An 18,791-nucleotide genomic window follows, 5' to 3' on the forward strand; every position below is an offset into this window, starting at 1 on the left:
CAAGTCCACAGCTGCAGTGTGTGCACTCTACCTGGCCTCCCTGCAGAAAGGGGAGATACTGTGACTGGCTGAACTGCTGTTTGTGGGGGAATTGCTGTTGTGGCACTGGCTGGAGTGGAGGCAGCAGAACTGGAGGAGAAGCCTGTAGCTGGAGCAGTATAAACACCTGTGGAGGTTGAGATTGCTGCAGAGTTCACCATCACCTGGAAGAGAGTCACAGTAGTCAGACTGCCTCTACAAAGTAGTACATTTGTTAAGTGTCTTTGATGGTTTTCAGGGCCTCCGGCACTGAGCCGGCATAACCCACACTTGTGCCCTTGTTTGTTACCCCAGGACAGGGCTGTGCCACCTCGATGTCCCGAGGGCTGCGGCAGGGCCCAACCTGCACCTGCTTCTTGTTGATTTTGCATGTGCAGTGCACGTTTCTATCAAGGACAGAGCCTGTGCAGACAGGCATTTTAAAGAATTGCAGTTCGCACGCAGACTATTTAATGTTTTCTTCCTAACCTTATCAACAAAAGCACAGCCAGAGCTTTCCACTGCACTTCATTCTCATGCTGAAAGCTCTCGCTACTTTCTCACAGAAGGCTGGAGCAGCTTTATCCCGCACAACTACCCTTCTTCAGTCCAGCCTGCTGATGACTAATTGTCAGGAATGTAACCTGCCAGTGACAAATGACCACTCATTTTCATGTGTTCAATGCTTTTATTTTGTGCTATCAGTGCAAATTAAACACCAAGACTACCACCATTTGTGCAACAGCTTTCAAAAAACAAGTCTCACAGACATACAGCAATGTACAACAGATGAAAACAGTATTCTTACACTTTCAAGAGTCACAAAACTACACAGAATGAAAAGGAACAGAAGAAATACAGCCATTACACATACGTGACCACTAGTGGCAAAGAGGTTTTGTTTTGTGACATCCAAGAAATCCCACCCATTTCAAAAGTTTTCACCCTCTAACGACCTTGTGCCCAATTTTTATCCATAGTTGTAATGACAACCTATTTCAGTGCTTCAACAAGAACCACGTGTCCAAGTGTTATAGTGCAACCCCTCAGAGGTACATGATGCTACATTCCTTTAGTTATAGCATATATATTTTTACACCCTTTACGTAGTCAAATTCAAACTGTGTTCCTTGCACTATAGTCTACGTATACTCTTTTCTTATGCTTTCCTACATAACTGACTAGAACAACATCCTGCCACATCATCGCTAGCATAATCTTAAAGAGAAACATGTCATTTGAATGCAGTTTAATCAACTGACTCAGCTCACTGAGACAGGTTAACCTTTATGAAACAGTATTAACACATAGTTGACAAACAAAACACAAGCGGAATCAAGGCCAAGAAGCAATCGTATAGCTTCCATATTTACATTCCTGGAGACACATCATGATGTGAAGGGTTAGAGGAGGCAACATAGCTGACTTGGTGCAGCGGTCCAGAATTTACAGCATTAGCTATTTGTGGAGCATTTCCATATGGTGGATTTACTGGATGCCAGGTACTAATATAGCGATAGGCAGGCACTAAAGAATCAAACCCAGGAGGAGATTGCTGACTGAAGGGGTCCGACACGATGGGGTAATATACTGGCCCATAGGAGAGGGGTGGAGGCTCTGCATTTTGAAAGTTACCTTAAAAAAAAAAAACAACACACACACTCACCAAGTTTTACCATATCTATGGCCTTTCAATGCAGACCTTCATTACCATAAACACATCATTATTTTGGTGGCCAAAAGGGAAAGCTCGTTTAGATGACAGTTTTATGCCCATATCTGTCCCTCCTAATGGAGAGGTCAAAATCATTTTGGGTGTTAAGTTAGACTAGAAGACAACTTGATCATCTTCTCACTAAAACGTTTAAGAATTACTTAGCAACATACTGCTTTTTCCAAGTGGCAGCTTTTTCAAAAGGGACTCAAGTAGAGCACTAGTGTATTCTTCCATTTGATCTCTGGCGATATGACACTGATCTATGCCAAAGAACCGCCCCAGCTCAACAGGCTGAAGCATCATCAGAGCTATAAGCCACCATGCCTCCAAGCAATAGTTTTGTTATGATGCTCTCCAATACTGACTGTTTGCTGTGTTCCATAGATTTTAATGAACTAGGCATCTGACTTTTGACATCTTTTTCCTCATTTAATACAATCCTCCTATTCACTGCCAGGCACACCTACAAGCTTGTTACAAAGCTGTTAGGTGAAACTAAGTTTTGCTGTAAACTTTACACACAGTAAGAGATGCGGCTAGCAGGAAGGGATGGCTACTCAGGAGGTAACAGCTCAGCATGCCGAGCCTAAACCCGAGGTTTGCAACATACTCCTTTTAAAAATTCCCATGGAGCTGAAGTACCGATGCTCAGTGCTTGACAAAACTCAGCTGTCTCCTCTACTTCAAATACAAGCATTCTGTTTTGATACCATGACTATCTGCTTATGAGCAAAGAGATTCCTTCACTGTTTTAGAAAAAAAAAATCTCCGAAGTTAAAGTACCTAGCACAGGCCTAGGAAGGATTCACTTCTTCCTTTGTATGGCTTTAGAAAGCCCTTGACACATGGGTGGCTACACCAGTGACTCTGACATACTTTAAGTAGTACCACAAATGGCAGAGGAGCTTGTGATAACCCCTTACAAGGTTTATTCTCTGTCCTCGCAACGTCACACTTCCTACAGGACAGCAAATCTGCAAGCAAGTAGCTCCTACGGAGCAGTCACACCCTGAAAACCTACTCCCTCACTTCTCATTAGTTGTGTACACGGTCCTATACCCAAATACTAACCATTTGCAGGTGCTTCTAAGGGAACCTGGTGGAATTCAGGTCGCCCAGCATCCGTGTAGAGCTGAGGGACTGACTGATCTAGGACAGGAGCTGGCTCAGCATACGCTGGATAAACTTCTACAGGTGATGGTGGCAGCACAGGCTGTATGTACATCATGGAAGGCCAACAGCTCTGATGGTAATACTTTAAGAAAAGGAAAAAAAAACATACAAGGTCACACATACAACCACATAATCTCCAGCCCTCCTCCAAATGACTAGTAGTTTCAGATCTAAAGTAAGGAAGAAGTGCTTTTTTCCATTCCTAGCCCCTTAAGATACTGCACACACCAAAAAAACCCAATACAGCCTACCAGAAAAGATACTTTAACACTTGCAGCAATAGCCACCTTGGTTCCACACTGCTGTCATGTCGGAAATCTTTACAGAGAAAGAAATTCTCAACTATTGATTTTGTCATACTCAAAGAGATTTTTCCTATTTCTTCAGCTGAAGAAGCTGACATTACTTCTTTTACTTCCCTGAGCAGCAGCACTGACACTGCATATGACTGCTTGTGCAGAGAATACTCTTCAGCAGAGCAAGAGCTCCCAGAACACAGAGAAATGGTGCTGACCAGTCTGAACACAGCTGTACAAGTCCTAGAAGACTCAAACCACACATCACTAAAAGATCTTTGATGTCTTGTGTAAGTACACAAATTTTCTTAAGAATGGCTCAGGTTCTTCCCCTTATCTTCATGGAAAGAACAATATTTATCCACAATCCTGTGCAAAAACAAAAGCAAAACCAAAAAACCCACCACCAAAACCCAAAGTAAAACCGCTAAAAATCATACTAGCATGCTTCACATTTTGAGTTAGAACTTTACTTCCTGAGCTGACTTTAATCTTCACCAAGCAAGCCTATACATATTAATAGTCAAGTGCACAGGATGCACATTTATCACACTTGAAAGTCTTAAATACATCAGTACATTTGGCAAGAAAACCAGCAATTTCTACAAGCAATTTACTATACTCATTTTAAAAGCACTTACTTGCAATCCCAGATTAAAATAATACCGCAAGACCTTTGTATCTGAAATTAAAGGACATGACATTAGAATAGAAGACTATGAACAGAGAAGCAAAAGAGATTTACACCCATTAAGAGCATTTTATTTTCAGTTACTCAATGAATAACAGTATTTTAGCACTACTTGAAAGTTTCGAGGATAAAGAATATATCTTGAACATAAATAGTTGTTAAAACTAGTTTATCTTTTTAAGTTAATCCAGTTAGATATTTGTGTAATAGAGCATTTGTCTGACCAACTTAATAAACTTCAACAATTACATTAGCTTTAATTTTGGTTTATTCATCTTGATTACTCAAGTGATAATTGTCAGTGTTGTTACAAGCCTCTACTGTCTAAGCAACTAGGACGTAAGCAATTCTGGCTTCCTACTAAGGCTGGGGTTTTAGAGGAAAAAGATTTTTTCAAATAAAAATTTGATTATGAGCCCCTAAATTAAGTTGACCTCTACATGCACTCCCTCCCTTCCTCACTACAGAAATGAGAAAGGGTTTGGAAGCACGCAGACAGGCAGAGGCAGACTTCTTATACACCAGTGACAATTCACCCACACATCATAAGCACACACTGCATACATACTGCATACAGACTGCAAACCACCGTTCTGGGCTGGTATGAGGGACAAGAGGCCAGCTCCACAGAGACTCCAGTTTCACACTGCCCGTTGTTAAGTCTGACTCCACCACTGTCCCCACCTTCACAGCTTTGCTGAGCAATGACCACAGAGACATGCCAATGGGGAGAACACACACAGCAATCCTAAGACCTTCTGACCTAGTGTTGGGAGTCCCCCCAAATTGTTGTATCAAGTGAGAAAACAGGGGTAGGGGGAAGTATACAAGGAATATGTTCCTTCCTTCTCCTTCCTCACAAGGGTAGTCAGTTCCTTGCTTTCTTGCAAGTAGTCTTTTACTTCTGTCTTCCACGTACCAAATAATTTGCCCCCAGGCAAATACATGATATGCTGAGAAGCAATCCCAGATGTGTGGAAGAACTTTGAAAGCTCTCTCCAAGAACAACAGTGTTTTGAACTTAGAAACGTGTTTCCAAATGTCCAAAAACAGCAAAGCAGTTTTAAACCTTTAAAGTTGATTGTTGAAAGGTAAAAACAGAGACAATGCATGTTTTAAGCCTATAATGCAGTTCTGGAACTGTGCATGAGAAAAATTGATGATTGCTGCTCAGATTCCAATACAGATTTGTTTTGAAGGCTCGGGAAGAGCAAGTCACCTGTTCCACAACAGCAGTGGGTTTGCATGTGTGCGCATGCACACAGGCTTTGCTTTAGTGCTGCTGGAGCTGACAGGGAAAGCTGGGAAATGACACAAAAGGAGCAAGCCACTAAGGACTTCAACTTAGCAATGCCTCCAGAGTTACCACACACACCATACAGACCAGGGCCTTGGCTCCACATTGCTTCCCTGTCCACCCCCCTACACACACACTTTCCCAGCCCTGCTCTTTTTCAGTGTCTCGTATCATGTTTTGCTACAGACAGGCACAGCATCAAAAGTGCAACCCCCAGTCTTGAAATACACAAGGATTCGTTCCTCTGCTGCTGTTGCCAATTCTCAACACTCTTACTGTTCAGCATATTTGATCAGGGCAAAAATCCACGCAGCTATTTTAGGAAGCACACACAGATCTTTCCTTACATCTAACAGCTGTAAGCTTGCTCCTCAAAGTGCTGGGTGATTTGGCTGTGACATTGACCACAGTCAGTAGAAATATTAAAAATAACCCAAAGGCTCACATAAATGCCAACTTTTTAGTATCTAGCTGAAACCGCATCTACATTTGGAACAATTTTTTTTTTAAATCAGATTTTGCTCTTCAATTGTTTATGCAAGTCTATGCAAAACAAGTGTAAGAGCTGAATGAAACAGCTGCTTCATAGCAGCGATAACAGTACAAAGGAAGAGCTGGGAGGCTGAAGTGACGAACTGATACTGGAAATACTGACATCTGTGGAATGCTGGAACAGAAGCCAGTACAGTAGGAGACAGTTTTTGTTTATATTCCTCTAAGATGTCTAGAAGTCAGCTCAATCTTCAGTAAAACATGACTACCTTATGAAGCAATAGCTAAGCCAAAAAATAGTAAACTACCCTGACATGAAAACATAAAGACCACGTGAACTACTGATAAAAATCTCATCTCACAATGCATCAGAACAAAAATAATGATAAATTTTTTACTGTGCTGATGGGAAGCTCTGGTCAATCCTGACCACTACTGCAGGCTCCGGAACACAGCAATATCAAGTGGTCTTTTTTCAACAGCTCCTTCAAATGCAAGGGAGCAGGCAAGGGTAGAATAAACACTTCACAAGTCCCAAGCTCCGTCAAAGAAAGATCCAAGAGACTCTGAAAACTGCAACAGATACAAATGTACCAAGTAACACTAAGGCACGTAGCAGGTTCTCCTCCTTCATGCTGTTGACAAGCCACGCTCCCAATCTATACCAGGCCTGCAAGTATCTTGAGCCAAGTGCACAGAACTCTAGGTCAAGTATACCTCATACTTTACCCTGCACTACTCCAAAGCTTCTGGATTTCTTAACTTAAAGGCCATTTAGATTATACTACAGCAGTGTGACAATACAAACGGTACATGCAATTCCTTATTAACTACCAACATTAAATCCTTAAAAAAAATTTCTGGAGTCTATGCCAAGAAGGACATGGCCAATATTATGTGGAGCGACTCAGCTGAAGAGCTACATGCAGGGTCTGAAGAGGTTATTAATCCATATCCACTCCAGATTCTTGTCAGTACACTTAACACCCAATTCTCCCAAGTGCTGAAAGCCTCAGTTAAGGGCATTCAACTAAAGCTGAAAACCATTAACTCTGATGTGTGTATAGTATCATCTAAAGTGATAATACTGCAGCAGGAAAGTGGAAAACAGAATATTTAAGATAAACAAAACCAGGAAGCAAGAGCATTTGCAAGAGAGCACAGTTACTGCAGAGCACATTAGCAGCATCTGTGAAAGCAACAGAGCTTTGAGCAGCCATGCCATAGGGTTTTGGAAACTGCCTTTTTCCAGATCAACTTCTGATAGGACAAGCATGTTACATGGTAAATTCAACTGAAAGAATCCATACCATTTCAGCCCAAAGCTGTTCTGCACCTCCAGATGTAGCTAGCTGAACTGTAGATACCAAAAGTTGCTGTTTATCTTACCAAAAATTAGACCTCCAGGACTAGCACACTGAGAACTCTCCCACACAGGGACCACAGAGCTACTTTAGATGGCAACAGATTGAATCAAGCATGAAAACAATTTGCACTACTAAAATATTTTAAATAATTTATTAGAATAAAAGCCAAAAGCTTTACATTCTGATGCAATAGAAGCTCCTACTGCCATATACCTGAAATAAAGTATACAAGGACGGGATTTTCGGGGGGGGGGGGGGGGCAAGGCGGGGAGGAGATCAAATCAGTTATTGTGAAACCACTTTTCAAACAGCACAAAAGGGAACACCTGGGATTTCACAGACTCTACATATATGCAGTTGGATCTTCCCCTCACTCACCCCAAAATAAAAAGCTCTACTCTACGCCAACAGGGAACATGGGAGATTCAGAAACTTGAACTAAAGGCTGTAAGTCTGACAAAATCATGTCATTTGCTGTGTCTACACACAGCTATTACAGTAAGCCAGCTACAATGCACAGACTTGCAATATATCCAGTGTATGGGAGTATATTTAAAAAGGCTGTGTACTTAAAACCAGTGTGCGGAGACAGACCCACTACTTGAACAATAAAAACGTAAACAGCCTGCCAGTTTTGCACTGCTGTTCTTCAAAGTAGGCTACAGCTTTACCTCTAGCTTGGCCTCACTACTGCCAAAAACAGCTTCCCCCCATGCTCCCTGCCAGAGAACACAACAATAGCTGAAGTTGTTGTACATGATGCAGTGGCAACACAGGTAACCACAAATGAACTCCAACTCCTACCCAGAGGACTTCTCCTCCAGTCTGAGTGCTACACATAGGGACAAGCTGCATCTTGCTATCATGAGGACAAGGAGGCTGAATAACTAAGTTTTCTTTTTCAGCCCTTCTAAGTTCTTAACCCTTAGTGCAGTTTGAACCAATATGCTGCCAAAAGACTGAGCAAGGGGATGTGCAGAGTGGAGCATTTTCTACAACTGCCCAAAACTACGCACAACCAGCCACCCTTATCAGCTAAGGCAAAACAGTGCACCACAGAACAGTTTTATCTGCCTCTTAGGATGTGTGCAGTGATGCAATGGTGGCACGCTTGGGCCTCACAGCATTCCCCACCTAGTGAAAAACAAATTATGTAGCGTAACAGCAAGCAGTACTGTTACTCCTGTAGATAAGAGGCACTTCATGAAAAGGACAGCAGACAGTTTGATCTTTGGGTTATTAAACAAATCTCTGAATTACAAACTCAGTTTATGCTTTGTGAACCATAAACATGACAGAATGAGGGGATAAATTAATAACAAAAAAAATAATCAAATATGTATATGCCTGTTGTACTGCTTAGCAAGCTTGGCTGTCTGATGCAACCTTGCATGGTATGCCCATACTTTTAAATCCTAAGAGCAAGGTGACTGAAGACTACCACTTTCAAAATGAAGTCCATGTTAAACTGATAAAACTGAAAGCCATTTCTGAACTCTTTGCTAGTGGGTTCTATGTTTGTCGCTTAATAGCTGAAACATACCTTAAACACTGTTAAAATTAATGACAGTATATGAAAATGCTATGCCCCTGCAGAAGATGGCCCTACATTTTATCCCCGGTTTGTGATACCACAGAATGACATCTTGGAGCCATACAGGAAAGCCACACAATGTACCGCTGAACTGTGCAACAGCACCATTTTATGAATACAAAGATTTGCGTGTATTTCAATCAGCTACTGGAAAAATGATTACTCCACCAAGAACAAGTATGACATAGACCAAGCACCCTCTGCCTTGGTATTCATTTCTTTGGGACACTGTCTAAAGCTGCAGTAATCCCATTTTTGAGTCAGATACGAACTTGCTATTCAGAACTGGGAATTAAAAACATTTTTAGTGTAAGCATCCATATTATTTCTCACTCCCTGCAAGCTGCAAAGAGCCCTTTTTTCTCACTATAGGTATTCTGTTAAGTTTCCATGGAGAACACAAATCAGAAGTGTGCCGAAGAGCAACAGCAGTGGTAAAAGCACAAAATACCATCATTACCTCGAGGCAGATCACTGCCACTGGGATCACAAGAATAAGGTGGAAGAATGGCACCAGCTTCTCCCACCTCACTAACTGGAGGAAGAGGAGCTGAATAAACTGGGAACGGCACCGAAGAAACTGCTACAATCAGAAGGAAACTGAAGTCAAGTCAAATTTGCAATGGCATGTCAAATGAGCAAGATGCTGAATTACACAATTAAGCATGCACTTATTATCTTACTGCCCCTAAATTCAAGCTTTAACAAAGTTCTCTTTAGTAATCACTTTAAAAGATGTCCAGAAGAAATCTTAAAACCAGATGGGAAGGTTCTAATTGCACAAGCCTTAACCATATGTCTATCTGCAAGCTTCATAACCCAGTTCAGATAGATGTCTTTTTCAATCGCTTCTTCATACTAGAAGGCAGGCCAGACTTTCCTTACATAACTGTCTGTCCTAGAACAACAGGGAACAGACTAATCACTTCAGGTAACCAGAAGTGTGACAATAAACCCACAAACATAGGGGAAGGTTCAAGATATTCAAGGATAAAAATAATTTGGACAGACTACTGTTAAATATTCATTAGGTGGCCCACAACTCTAACACACCAGCAGGTTATTTGTAATGGCATCAGCGAGTAGACAGCTAGAGAACTCTGCTGACTAAACTCTCATGCAGAACGGGAAGAAACAAAACAAGGAAAAAAATAACGAAAAGGGAGACTCAATTGAGCAGAATTGACGGGCGATAGTTTTTTGGATGCTAAATGAAGTATTACAGAAAACTTGAAAAGTCCTCTCTATAATAAGGGAAAAAATTTTTTCTTAACATTTCACAAGAACAAAGTAGATACAGGTAAGTGTACCACTTGACAAATCACAATTTTGATCTCCTTGCACAGAAATAACTAAGCACAGAACCTAAGGGCCACAAAAATGAATCAGACATTTGTGTGGCTCCTGAACCATTGCAGCCAGTTAGTCTTTTGGAGGGAACAGTAAAGTCTCAGGACCAGTATCTCAACTCAAGAGGAAATTTTTAACTGTAGGAAATAGAGGGTGAAGGGAGCTTCTGCCTTCTGAAAAGAACTTTTTAGCAGAATACTTGGCGTTGATGGCTAAAAACGACAAGGAGAGAACACAAAGCACAGAACTCTGATTGCCATGCAAATTCAGGGGCAGCTGTCCCCTTCAAAACATGAAAGCAAGAAGTCAGCACTGAAGTTACAACTAAGTCATTTTAAGCCAAAGCAAGTGACGTGTTTTGTTTTTTTTAAAAAAGACTTTTAATATTTGTCTTTGAGATGTAGGAAAAAAAATGGGGAGTGAAGATGTAACCAAAACCAGAAGACACCCAAGTCCACAGCTGCAGTGTGCGCACTCTACCTGGCCTCCCTGCAGAAAGGGGAGATACTGTGACTGGCTGAACTGCTGTTTGTGGGGGAATTGCTGTTGTGGCACTGGCTGGAGTGGAGGCAGCAGAACTGGAGGAGAAGCCTGTAGCTGGAGCAGTATAAACACCTGTGGAGGTTGAGATTGCTGCAGAGTTCACCATCACCTGGAAGAGAGTCACAGTAGTCAGACTGCCTCCAAAATTGGTTTGGACAACACCTATGGAAATACCACATAGTTCAACAAATCTCATGCCACAAATGCATTTTGGAAGTCCTAGCTGTAACAGCAGCTAACTAGCCACATTCTCTAAAAATTGGCTTGAAAATACCAGTTTAGAGTTGTGGACATCTGCAAGGCATCTTCTCACCCTTCTGCTTTGCTTAGATTTATAGGGAATCGTATTCTTTGCTACAAGATGGTGTAAGGGGCAGGTAGAGAGACCCCACAAACTGACACTAAGCAGGCAGAGCAGCCATTCCCCCGTGGGTTTACCACAAAGTACTAGATACTACCTTCTGGTGATAGCTGTAGGAAGCCACTCCATTCTGAGGCGACGCGGAAACAGTCCCTTCATCCTGAAGGGATTCAAAAGCAAAACATGAACCATTTAAAAGGCAAAGTAGTCACAAGGCACACATGCCACACCCCTAGTTTTTTTTATTGATTAACTACACACACACACACAGAGGACTGTTTGTAACTCAAGTAAAAGCAGTTTTATTCCAACATGCACAGGACTGGCTTTCATACCCACTGCAGACCACTAGGTAACTAAAGATTTAGTTTCAGATTACAAAAAGACAATACTCCAAAGTCAGTTCTATCAGAGGTGAAACCTCTCTAATCCCACAGTGGAGGAATAAGACTAACTGGAATAGGACTTGAAGGGTAAAAACAAGTGCTGTATGGAGCAGCAAAAGTAGTAAACAGCACTCATACACACTTTCCCTTTGCAGGGAGGAAGCTGGAAAATCATTAATATAGCTAGTACAATTCAGACTGTACTTGCAGACTCAGATAAAACCCTTACCATTCAGGGAGGGAAAGGGGGGATGAATATATAAATGAAACTATAATTCCTTTCTTCCAAAAGAAGTCTCTGACCTCCTATGTTAAGCATGCATCCAAGGACAGTTTCTATGAAGAATGCCACACACTTCAAGGGTTCCTAATCTGAACAGACAGCAACTAAAGCTTACCAAGTTTGCTGTAGATTCTGCTGAACTAAATACTGCTGCAGTTTCACAGTCAGGATCTGGAGAGTACAGGCAAAATTAATAAAAAAAACCCCAACCAAACAAGTAGAATTCTAATCCTTCAGAAACTTATAAAAAGGTCATAATGAGTGCATTACATTCACTGAGTGTTCTCGCAGTAAAGACTAAAGTTTTACTTACCTGGAGGTGCATAGATATATTCCTCATGAAATTTCCCTACAAGGGAGAGACCAGGAAACTGATTCAGAAAAAAACCAAACAAACAAGCCTAAAGCTGAAGTTACCACCACTACATTTCAGTGCATGCATTAATGTGCTGCTTTTCATCTTGTTTTGTGCAGAAGAGGTACTGTATCTTGAGTGTTTCTCTCATTTTATTATTCCACCAAGTATCAATGTTGCCATTTCCAAATTTACAGCATGCATTTTTTTAAGGAGCAACTTGGTTTTTTACAGATCTACACAATCACAAGGGTGATGGCGTAGCAAGTTAAACAGAAGTAACACAATTCTATCAGACAACGAAGAAAAACAATGTGCTTACACACATATTCAAACTTGCAATAAACAGGTATTAAGGAGATGTAAGGAACCTACTCTGACAATCAAAAGCATATGGAGGATCTTCTAAACTTGTCTTTTCTTTTCACCCACTAATCCTTTAAGAACTCACCATTTTCGGTTGTTTCCTCTTCCTCCTCTGAGGAATTCAGGGTCTGCTTGTTAGGTGGAGCAGAGCTTGGGCCTCTTCCTGCTAACCAAAATCCTGGTCGACCATGAACAACAGGAGCAGGGCTACCTTCGCTCTAAAAAGCAAAGTCAAAAGTGTATATTTAGAAATAGTTTAAACTCTTTCCATGCTCTACATACACACACGCACAGTAGAAACAGGCTGGCAGACCAATCTTGCTGCAACCAAAACTTAATAGAATTACCACGTGTGTCCATTCCTATGTGCCTCGACTGTGGCAACACAGTTGTAGACACACTTCTTCACCTTTTGCTCTGCCTAGCATGCTTAAAGTAATTTTTGAAGACCTGCTACTGTACTATGCCATACAGTCAAGCTGCTCCCTCCCAAAACTTAGCCAGCTTTATCTCAAGCTCAAACAAAGCTTTAAAGGAAGGAGCAGACCCCAGACAACAGCTAAGACTGCTATCCCCAAAATACTCCTGTGTTCCTCATCCTGGAGCACTCCCACTGCATCACCAGCCAATCAGTTCACCCAAATACTTTAATTATCATGAAAAAAACCTGTTATCTTTAGTCACAACTAGTGAAACCCATGGGCAGCTGCTGGCATAGACACCACTGCCTGCACTAACTTCACCCACACATGCAAGCCTGACTCTTTTGGAAAGCAGCACCCATCAAGGTTTCCCATAGGACTCTTAACACTTCACATGCCCTTTGTCTTTGCATTGAAGTCAGTCCTTGGCTGCACCACAATTTAAAATATAGAGTTCTCTGAAGCAGGACTATAGGATTGAGATGCTTGAGTAAAAGAAGTTGATTCACTCTTTAGTGATGGCTAAGGTGAGACTCAAAATTCTCCTCAGAAGACATGGTGAGTATGAGATCGATAAAGTGCTCAGAGAGGCTTGTAAGATTTCCAAGGTTGAAGCAGAGGTGGTCAGAAGATTCTCCCACCAGGCCTCTAGTAGGATGGCAGAGTTTTCTGCGAGATGCATCTTTCCCCAGGAAATGTTATATTCCTTTACTAAACAAGACAAGGAACAGACAGAGAAAAGGCTTTGGCATTGACAATAACAAAGTCACTGAATGAAAATGAAAAAATACTCATTAGGAGCTGCAGGTGTATAGCTTAGCAATGGGGAGGAGGAAAAGCTAGTAAACTACATTGGTTTCATCTCAGGAAAAAAAATTGCAGGACAATCTGTCCTTACTTCTTTACACTCTTGAGAGGAAAATCAGAGCAAAGATTACAGAGCTAGCAAAAGGACAAATTAAAAAATGGCGGCTGCTGAAACAGCCCTGAGCAGGTTCCCTCTCTCATTTAAATATAACATTTAAGTTAACTGCCTCAACACAGTAAAAAGAAATTCAGACCTATGAGGGTTTTCTTTAAAAAAAATAAAGATCTGCTTTCCCATTGAGAAACCTAGGTATCGATTGATTTTTTTGTAGTATTCCCAGCTTTGTACTAGGCTTAGACTACAAATAAAAGGAAAATATTTATTACTTATTACTTTTTTATTTTATTAAGAACACACTGCGCCACTAACTACAACCCAACACAAAAACTGTTTTAAGAGAAGTCTACATTTGGAATTTTCTCCTGTTTCTGTAGCAGAAGAAACTGTTTCAGGAACAACATGCTAGCCCAAAACATCACAAGTATAAATTCATAGCAACAATCTAGGCTATCACTATACAATAGTTTCTGAATCTAGTTAAATAAATGATAAATTACAGTGTGGCAAACAAGTGAAAAGCTTTCTCCCACAGTATTTAGCGCTAGACAAACATCCACAGTAGGAAAGGATATTTTTTGTTTTCAAACTGCAACAGAAAGGAGAAATGTTACCCTACTTTCATGAAAATATACTAAAGCAAAACCAAGTGCTGTGGTGAGAGGAGGGACAAAAAAAGTGGAACATTTAGAAAAACTGAAGTTTTAAGCAGGTTTTACTGGACCTAGACTCATTTGAGCCTTCCCTTCTCAAAAACACATTCACTGCTAGAAAGCAACAAGCTGCTCTGTATTTAGGTTAAGAAGTGCTGCGCATTTGTACAGCTTTCCCCCCACATCACCCACCCCCCGAGATTTTCACACACCACATTTTCATAACTTACTGGTAAAGCAGGAAAAGCAGCGCTGTCCTCTCGTTCAATTTCATAGAAAGTTATCGTTTCTTCGGGTCCCCGAGGCTCCTCTCCATTCCCTGGGACAAACCCATACTGACACTCCTTATTCACACACTGCAGCTGGCGGCGGCTACGGCTGTAGGAGCTTTAGAAACACAAGAGGAGGTCAAGAATCACCACCAGCTGCAGTCCCACCTTGCTTTCATTGCTCAGTTTGAACTCAGTTCTTTTTGGAGAGGCCCAATAAATCTGCTGCTTCATGCTGTGCCACTGACAGCCGACTCAGCCCTCCGCACACCACCATCCTCCCCAACTCGTTTAGAGCAAGGTTTCGTAAAGAGGTTTGTATTCACTTACCAGGACCTGCAGGAGAAATTCTCATAGCATCTCTTTCCTGGACTGGGGTAGAATGCTATTTGAGGGCCAACCATGTTGTGCCTGTTTATAAATCGGGCAGATCCCCTAAGTTTAAAGGGCAAAAGGTGCAATTACCAGGAAGTGCCTCTCAGATGGAACTCACAGTAGTTTTACCTACTCAATAGCACAAAGTCTCTCCTGACTAGTCTGCAGCAAGAATGAACAGAAAACAAGCAGTGATCTCAAGACAGGTTTTCAAGGCTTCGTACCTTGGCATCCCAAATCCATGGTTACGTCTTTGAGGAGGATTCTGAGGATGGTAGGGTTCGTAAGGCACCATGTTTCCACCACCCTGTGAGCAGTGAACTGGAGGAGAGCGCCCCGAAGAAACATGGTGCTGGAGCCGGGGTGGAAGAACTGGCTGACCCCTACTATAAGTCACAGTCATAAAGACTTCCTTTCCACGAACTTTCTTAAGCATTCTCTTCCGTGTTTTCATATCCATTTCTGTAGTTTCAGTTGAGGACAGAAAAGATAGATTTACACCTTAAAAGCTGACTCCAGAGCTACGTTCTCCTTACCATTTGAGAAGAGTCAGTATTTGGACACACAGAAAAGAATGAGGCAATGACCTATCCCAGGACAAGTACATTTTAAGTATGTAAATTTCAGACCCTTATTTTGAAGGCCCAAGTGGGCATTCTAAATTACAAGCAGAATACAAGCATCTCACATGGGAACACCTTCCCAACTTCAGCTGATCAAACCAGTACTCTGTGTTAAAAACTATTTATGAAGGCTGCATTTATTTATTTTAAAAATATTCCCTAAATTAAACAAATACAATCCATATTTAATTGGCTGGGGAAGCCCTAACCTGTCCATGCATCTCTGCCAAGGCCAAATCATACAAAGTTTTTGGTTCACAGACCCAGTCTCTATGCATGGTTCTTGGGTGCCAACTTTCTTTTTGACAATTTTGAGCAATACCAGATTTGCAATGTATTTTCAATGGATTTGCTCTTTTGCAAGGGCAAATTCATCCCTCTGAAGAATCACTTGACATCAAATCCCTGCAGCGACCAAGTTTTATATCACAGGCTGAATTAAGTCACTTCCAATATCCAGACTGCTACTGTTAAAACTGTCATGAGTGTCCCCCCCACTACCCCCAGCTCCAAAGGAAGGAATGTTTGTGGAAACCTTGTACAAACCTATTCCTGAGAAGTATCCACCTGTTATTTTCTGATAGGTTCCTCCTTTTCGGCTGGGAACCATATTCCAAGCAAAGACGGGCGCCACCTGTGTCACTGGTTTTAAGTTTGTGAAAGGGATTGTATGCCTACATGAAGAACACTGATGTTAGCAGTGCCACAAGGATACACTAAACATAACCGCACAACAACATAAGCTGAAGCAACACTAAAAAGAAAATAGAAAACCCCACAAACTTAAGAGTGTAGGGAGCTTGTGGAAATAAAAAAAATATTTTTTTCTCTGACACCAAGCACACATTACTGTTAGTTGTTTATTAATAAAGCTAGATTTAGTCTCAACACTATTGACTTCCTGGTTCATTCTTCCCTGCATTTGTATGCCTTCAGCAGTACACCTGAAAGCATTTTAACAACATAGAATTTCTGCAGTATGTCACCAAGTTGAATTCTAGGTTTGGAGGAGAGCAAATGCTTTGAACAGCAAGGTGGAGAAAGTAATTAGACTCACCAGAACTACCAATTACTTAGTTGTTTGGGTACAACATAAAAACTCTATAGAGAAACCAACAGCAAAGGGTAATGTGCTATTCATGAACTAAGCTCAAACTGCAAAGATAACTTTCACATTCCAGAGAAGAAAGAGCAGCAAGATTTCACAGAAAGCATTACAATAATGGGTTTGGTCATCAGAAATCCAAGAGAAAAAAATCTCCTGCAACATTCTATTTGAAGAGCGACAACCAAGTAGGAAGCAAAGCCTCACTTTAAAAGCCTAGGTTCTTTTTTCTTTCCGAAGTATCTTAATCCTATTTTAAGCATCTGTGAATATACAAACTCAAACAGAAAGTTCAAACATGAAGTCATCACCAAACTGCTTACTTTTCTGCCAGCTCCTCAACGAATACAGTCAATGTGTTGCCATCCTGTCCAACTTCCTGGATGTGAGCATTGTAGTACTTACCTCCTGGCTCCAGACGTACCTGGAGAGAGAGCAAGGGAAGCTCTAAAAGAGACAAAGTGTATCACCAGCGCATTCAAAATACTGTCTACAAACCACTAACAACAAAGGCTGCTCCTATGGCACCAAGTTGGCCCCGGAATCTCAAATAAGTCTTCAAAATAACAAGCAAAATAAAAAGCACTGTACTAACTTCAGGGAAGAAGGGCCAGGGGGGGTGGGGGAAGTAATTCTTGTGAGTGACTGAGAGCTAAGAAGATACCTGCTTTCTAACTTATTTTTATATACTGTGCCAAGCAGGTAAGTACCAAGGAAGACTGCTATTTAAAAACTTGAGGAGAACAGAAGATAAAACAGGAAATTGGGAAGTAAAGCTCTGCTCAGCCAGAAATAAGTCAGAGTGAATCATCAGCACTACCTCAAACAGCAATAAAAAAAAAGCCCTCACTACATACAACATTGGAATACAAACAAAGCTGCCCTTCCTTTCAGCATCCTGACCAGATCATGTTATTCCTCCCTTTTTAGCTCTTACCTTTCTATTTTATAAAAATATTTGCTACGTTACTGTTAAGCAGAAGACTGTCCAGACTTGTTGCTGACCCCCACTGAAAATCTAATAGAAAACTACCTCAAATGCACACCCTCTGCATTTTGAGCTCTTGGTCTGGAAGTTCCACACTCACAGAACATATGTCACTGGTTCACAATGTCTTTCCAAGCAGCTTTTCCTTCATGCTACCCAATGCTTAAAGGTAGATTTTAGTAATAAATTAAATTAAAAAGAAAGTCAGATTAATAGCTACAAGAGAATGAGAAAAGCCTTGGAAAAATCTATGAAGTCAAATGATTTTATGGCTTACCACACTCCATTTGAAACAGTTTTAATAGTTTCACAACTGAGTCTCCTTTGAGTACTAACCTGACACTTGTCTCCTAAATAGTACTGTCTCCCAGCAAACACCATGTAGTCAGCTTTTTGAAGCTCTAAAAATAAATGAATAAATAAATAAAAAGGAAAAAGCCTTTGAACTACTGTTCTTTCTTCAAGTATCCTACAAGTACTTCATGACAACATCCAACTACAAATTATAGGCCGAGTTACGCATTTTCTATGCATCAAACATTCCCCATAATAATGGCAAAGTAACTGTAGATGTTCCTGTAACAGACCATAACCAAGCTAAGTCACAGGAGATCAATAACATCCAGATAATGCAGTTACAGCACTACTACTTCAATACTACAATGTCTTTTGTGATAGTAGCAAGTTAATCCTGCATGTAATACCAATCCTGGTATTAAGAATGTTGGACATGACTTGTCTTGCCAGAGTACTGGTGGCACTTGGCAAAACCGAGATGTTATCCAGGAAAAACTAACATTGCCTAAAGTCTCCTGGCTGCTAGATTTCAGTAGGCTTTTCTCTCCATTCCTTGCCTGGATTCTCTGCATGTCAGTACTCTACATAGATAATTAGTTACTATACACTGTTCCAAGAATTTTAATGACCCTCATTACTGCTTATGCAGTTGTAAAATGCTGGTGTTCTTTAGTATGCAAAGCACTTTGGGTCAGATATCAAACACCACTTTAGAACTTTTCTTTCTTGGTAACTTCTTGCTTTACAGATCAGCCATAGTGTATGCCAAGAAGCAGCAACCTATCCCAAGTCACAGAGACCATGAAATCTCTCCAGAATGTTCAAGCCCAGGAGAGCTGGGAAGC

The 18,791-nt window shown here is 41.1% G+C and overlaps 1 protein-coding gene across 1 annotated transcript in view; it reads right to left on the reverse strand.

The window, feature by feature from the left end:
• Nucleotides 1–714: 714 nt before the first annotated feature.
• ALG13 (ALG13 UDP-N-acetylglucosaminyltransferase subunit) overlaps nucleotides 715–18,791 on the reverse strand; it is a 30,563-nt gene continuing 12,486 nt past the window's right edge. Inside the window, exons 13-27 of the mRNA XM_040614712.1 lie at nucleotides 17,986–18,050; nucleotides 16,985–17,085; nucleotides 16,103–16,230; nucleotides 15,158–15,395; nucleotides 14,889–14,993; nucleotides 14,520–14,676; nucleotides 12,375–12,507; nucleotides 11,882–11,917; nucleotides 11,684–11,739; nucleotides 10,997–11,059; nucleotides 10,476–10,647; nucleotides 9,106–9,228; nucleotides 3,846–3,886; nucleotides 2,807–2,990; nucleotides 715–1,653 (exon numbers count right to left, since the gene is read on the reverse strand). Of these exons, the coding sequence (XP_040470646.1) occupies nucleotides 1,388–1,653; nucleotides 2,807–2,990; nucleotides 3,846–3,886; nucleotides 9,106–9,228; nucleotides 10,476–10,647; nucleotides 10,997–11,059; nucleotides 11,684–11,739; nucleotides 11,882–11,917; nucleotides 12,375–12,507; nucleotides 14,520–14,676; nucleotides 14,889–14,993; nucleotides 15,158–15,395; nucleotides 16,103–16,230; nucleotides 16,985–17,085; nucleotides 17,986–18,050 (1,868 nt within the window). The 3' untranslated portion in view covers nucleotides 715–1,387. The remainder of the gene's footprint in view (nucleotides 1,654–2,806; nucleotides 2,991–3,845; nucleotides 3,887–9,105; nucleotides 9,229–10,475; nucleotides 10,648–10,996; nucleotides 11,060–11,683; nucleotides 11,740–11,881; nucleotides 11,918–12,374; nucleotides 12,508–14,519; nucleotides 14,677–14,888; nucleotides 14,994–15,157; nucleotides 15,396–16,102; nucleotides 16,231–16,984; nucleotides 17,086–17,985; nucleotides 18,051–18,791) is intronic.

Source organism: Falco naumanni, chromosome 14, assembly GCF_017639655.2.
Source record: "Falco naumanni isolate bFalNau1 chromosome 14, bFalNau1.pat, whole genome shotgun sequence".
NCBI lineage: Eukaryota > Metazoa > Chordata > Aves > Falconiformes > Falconidae > Falco > Falco naumanni.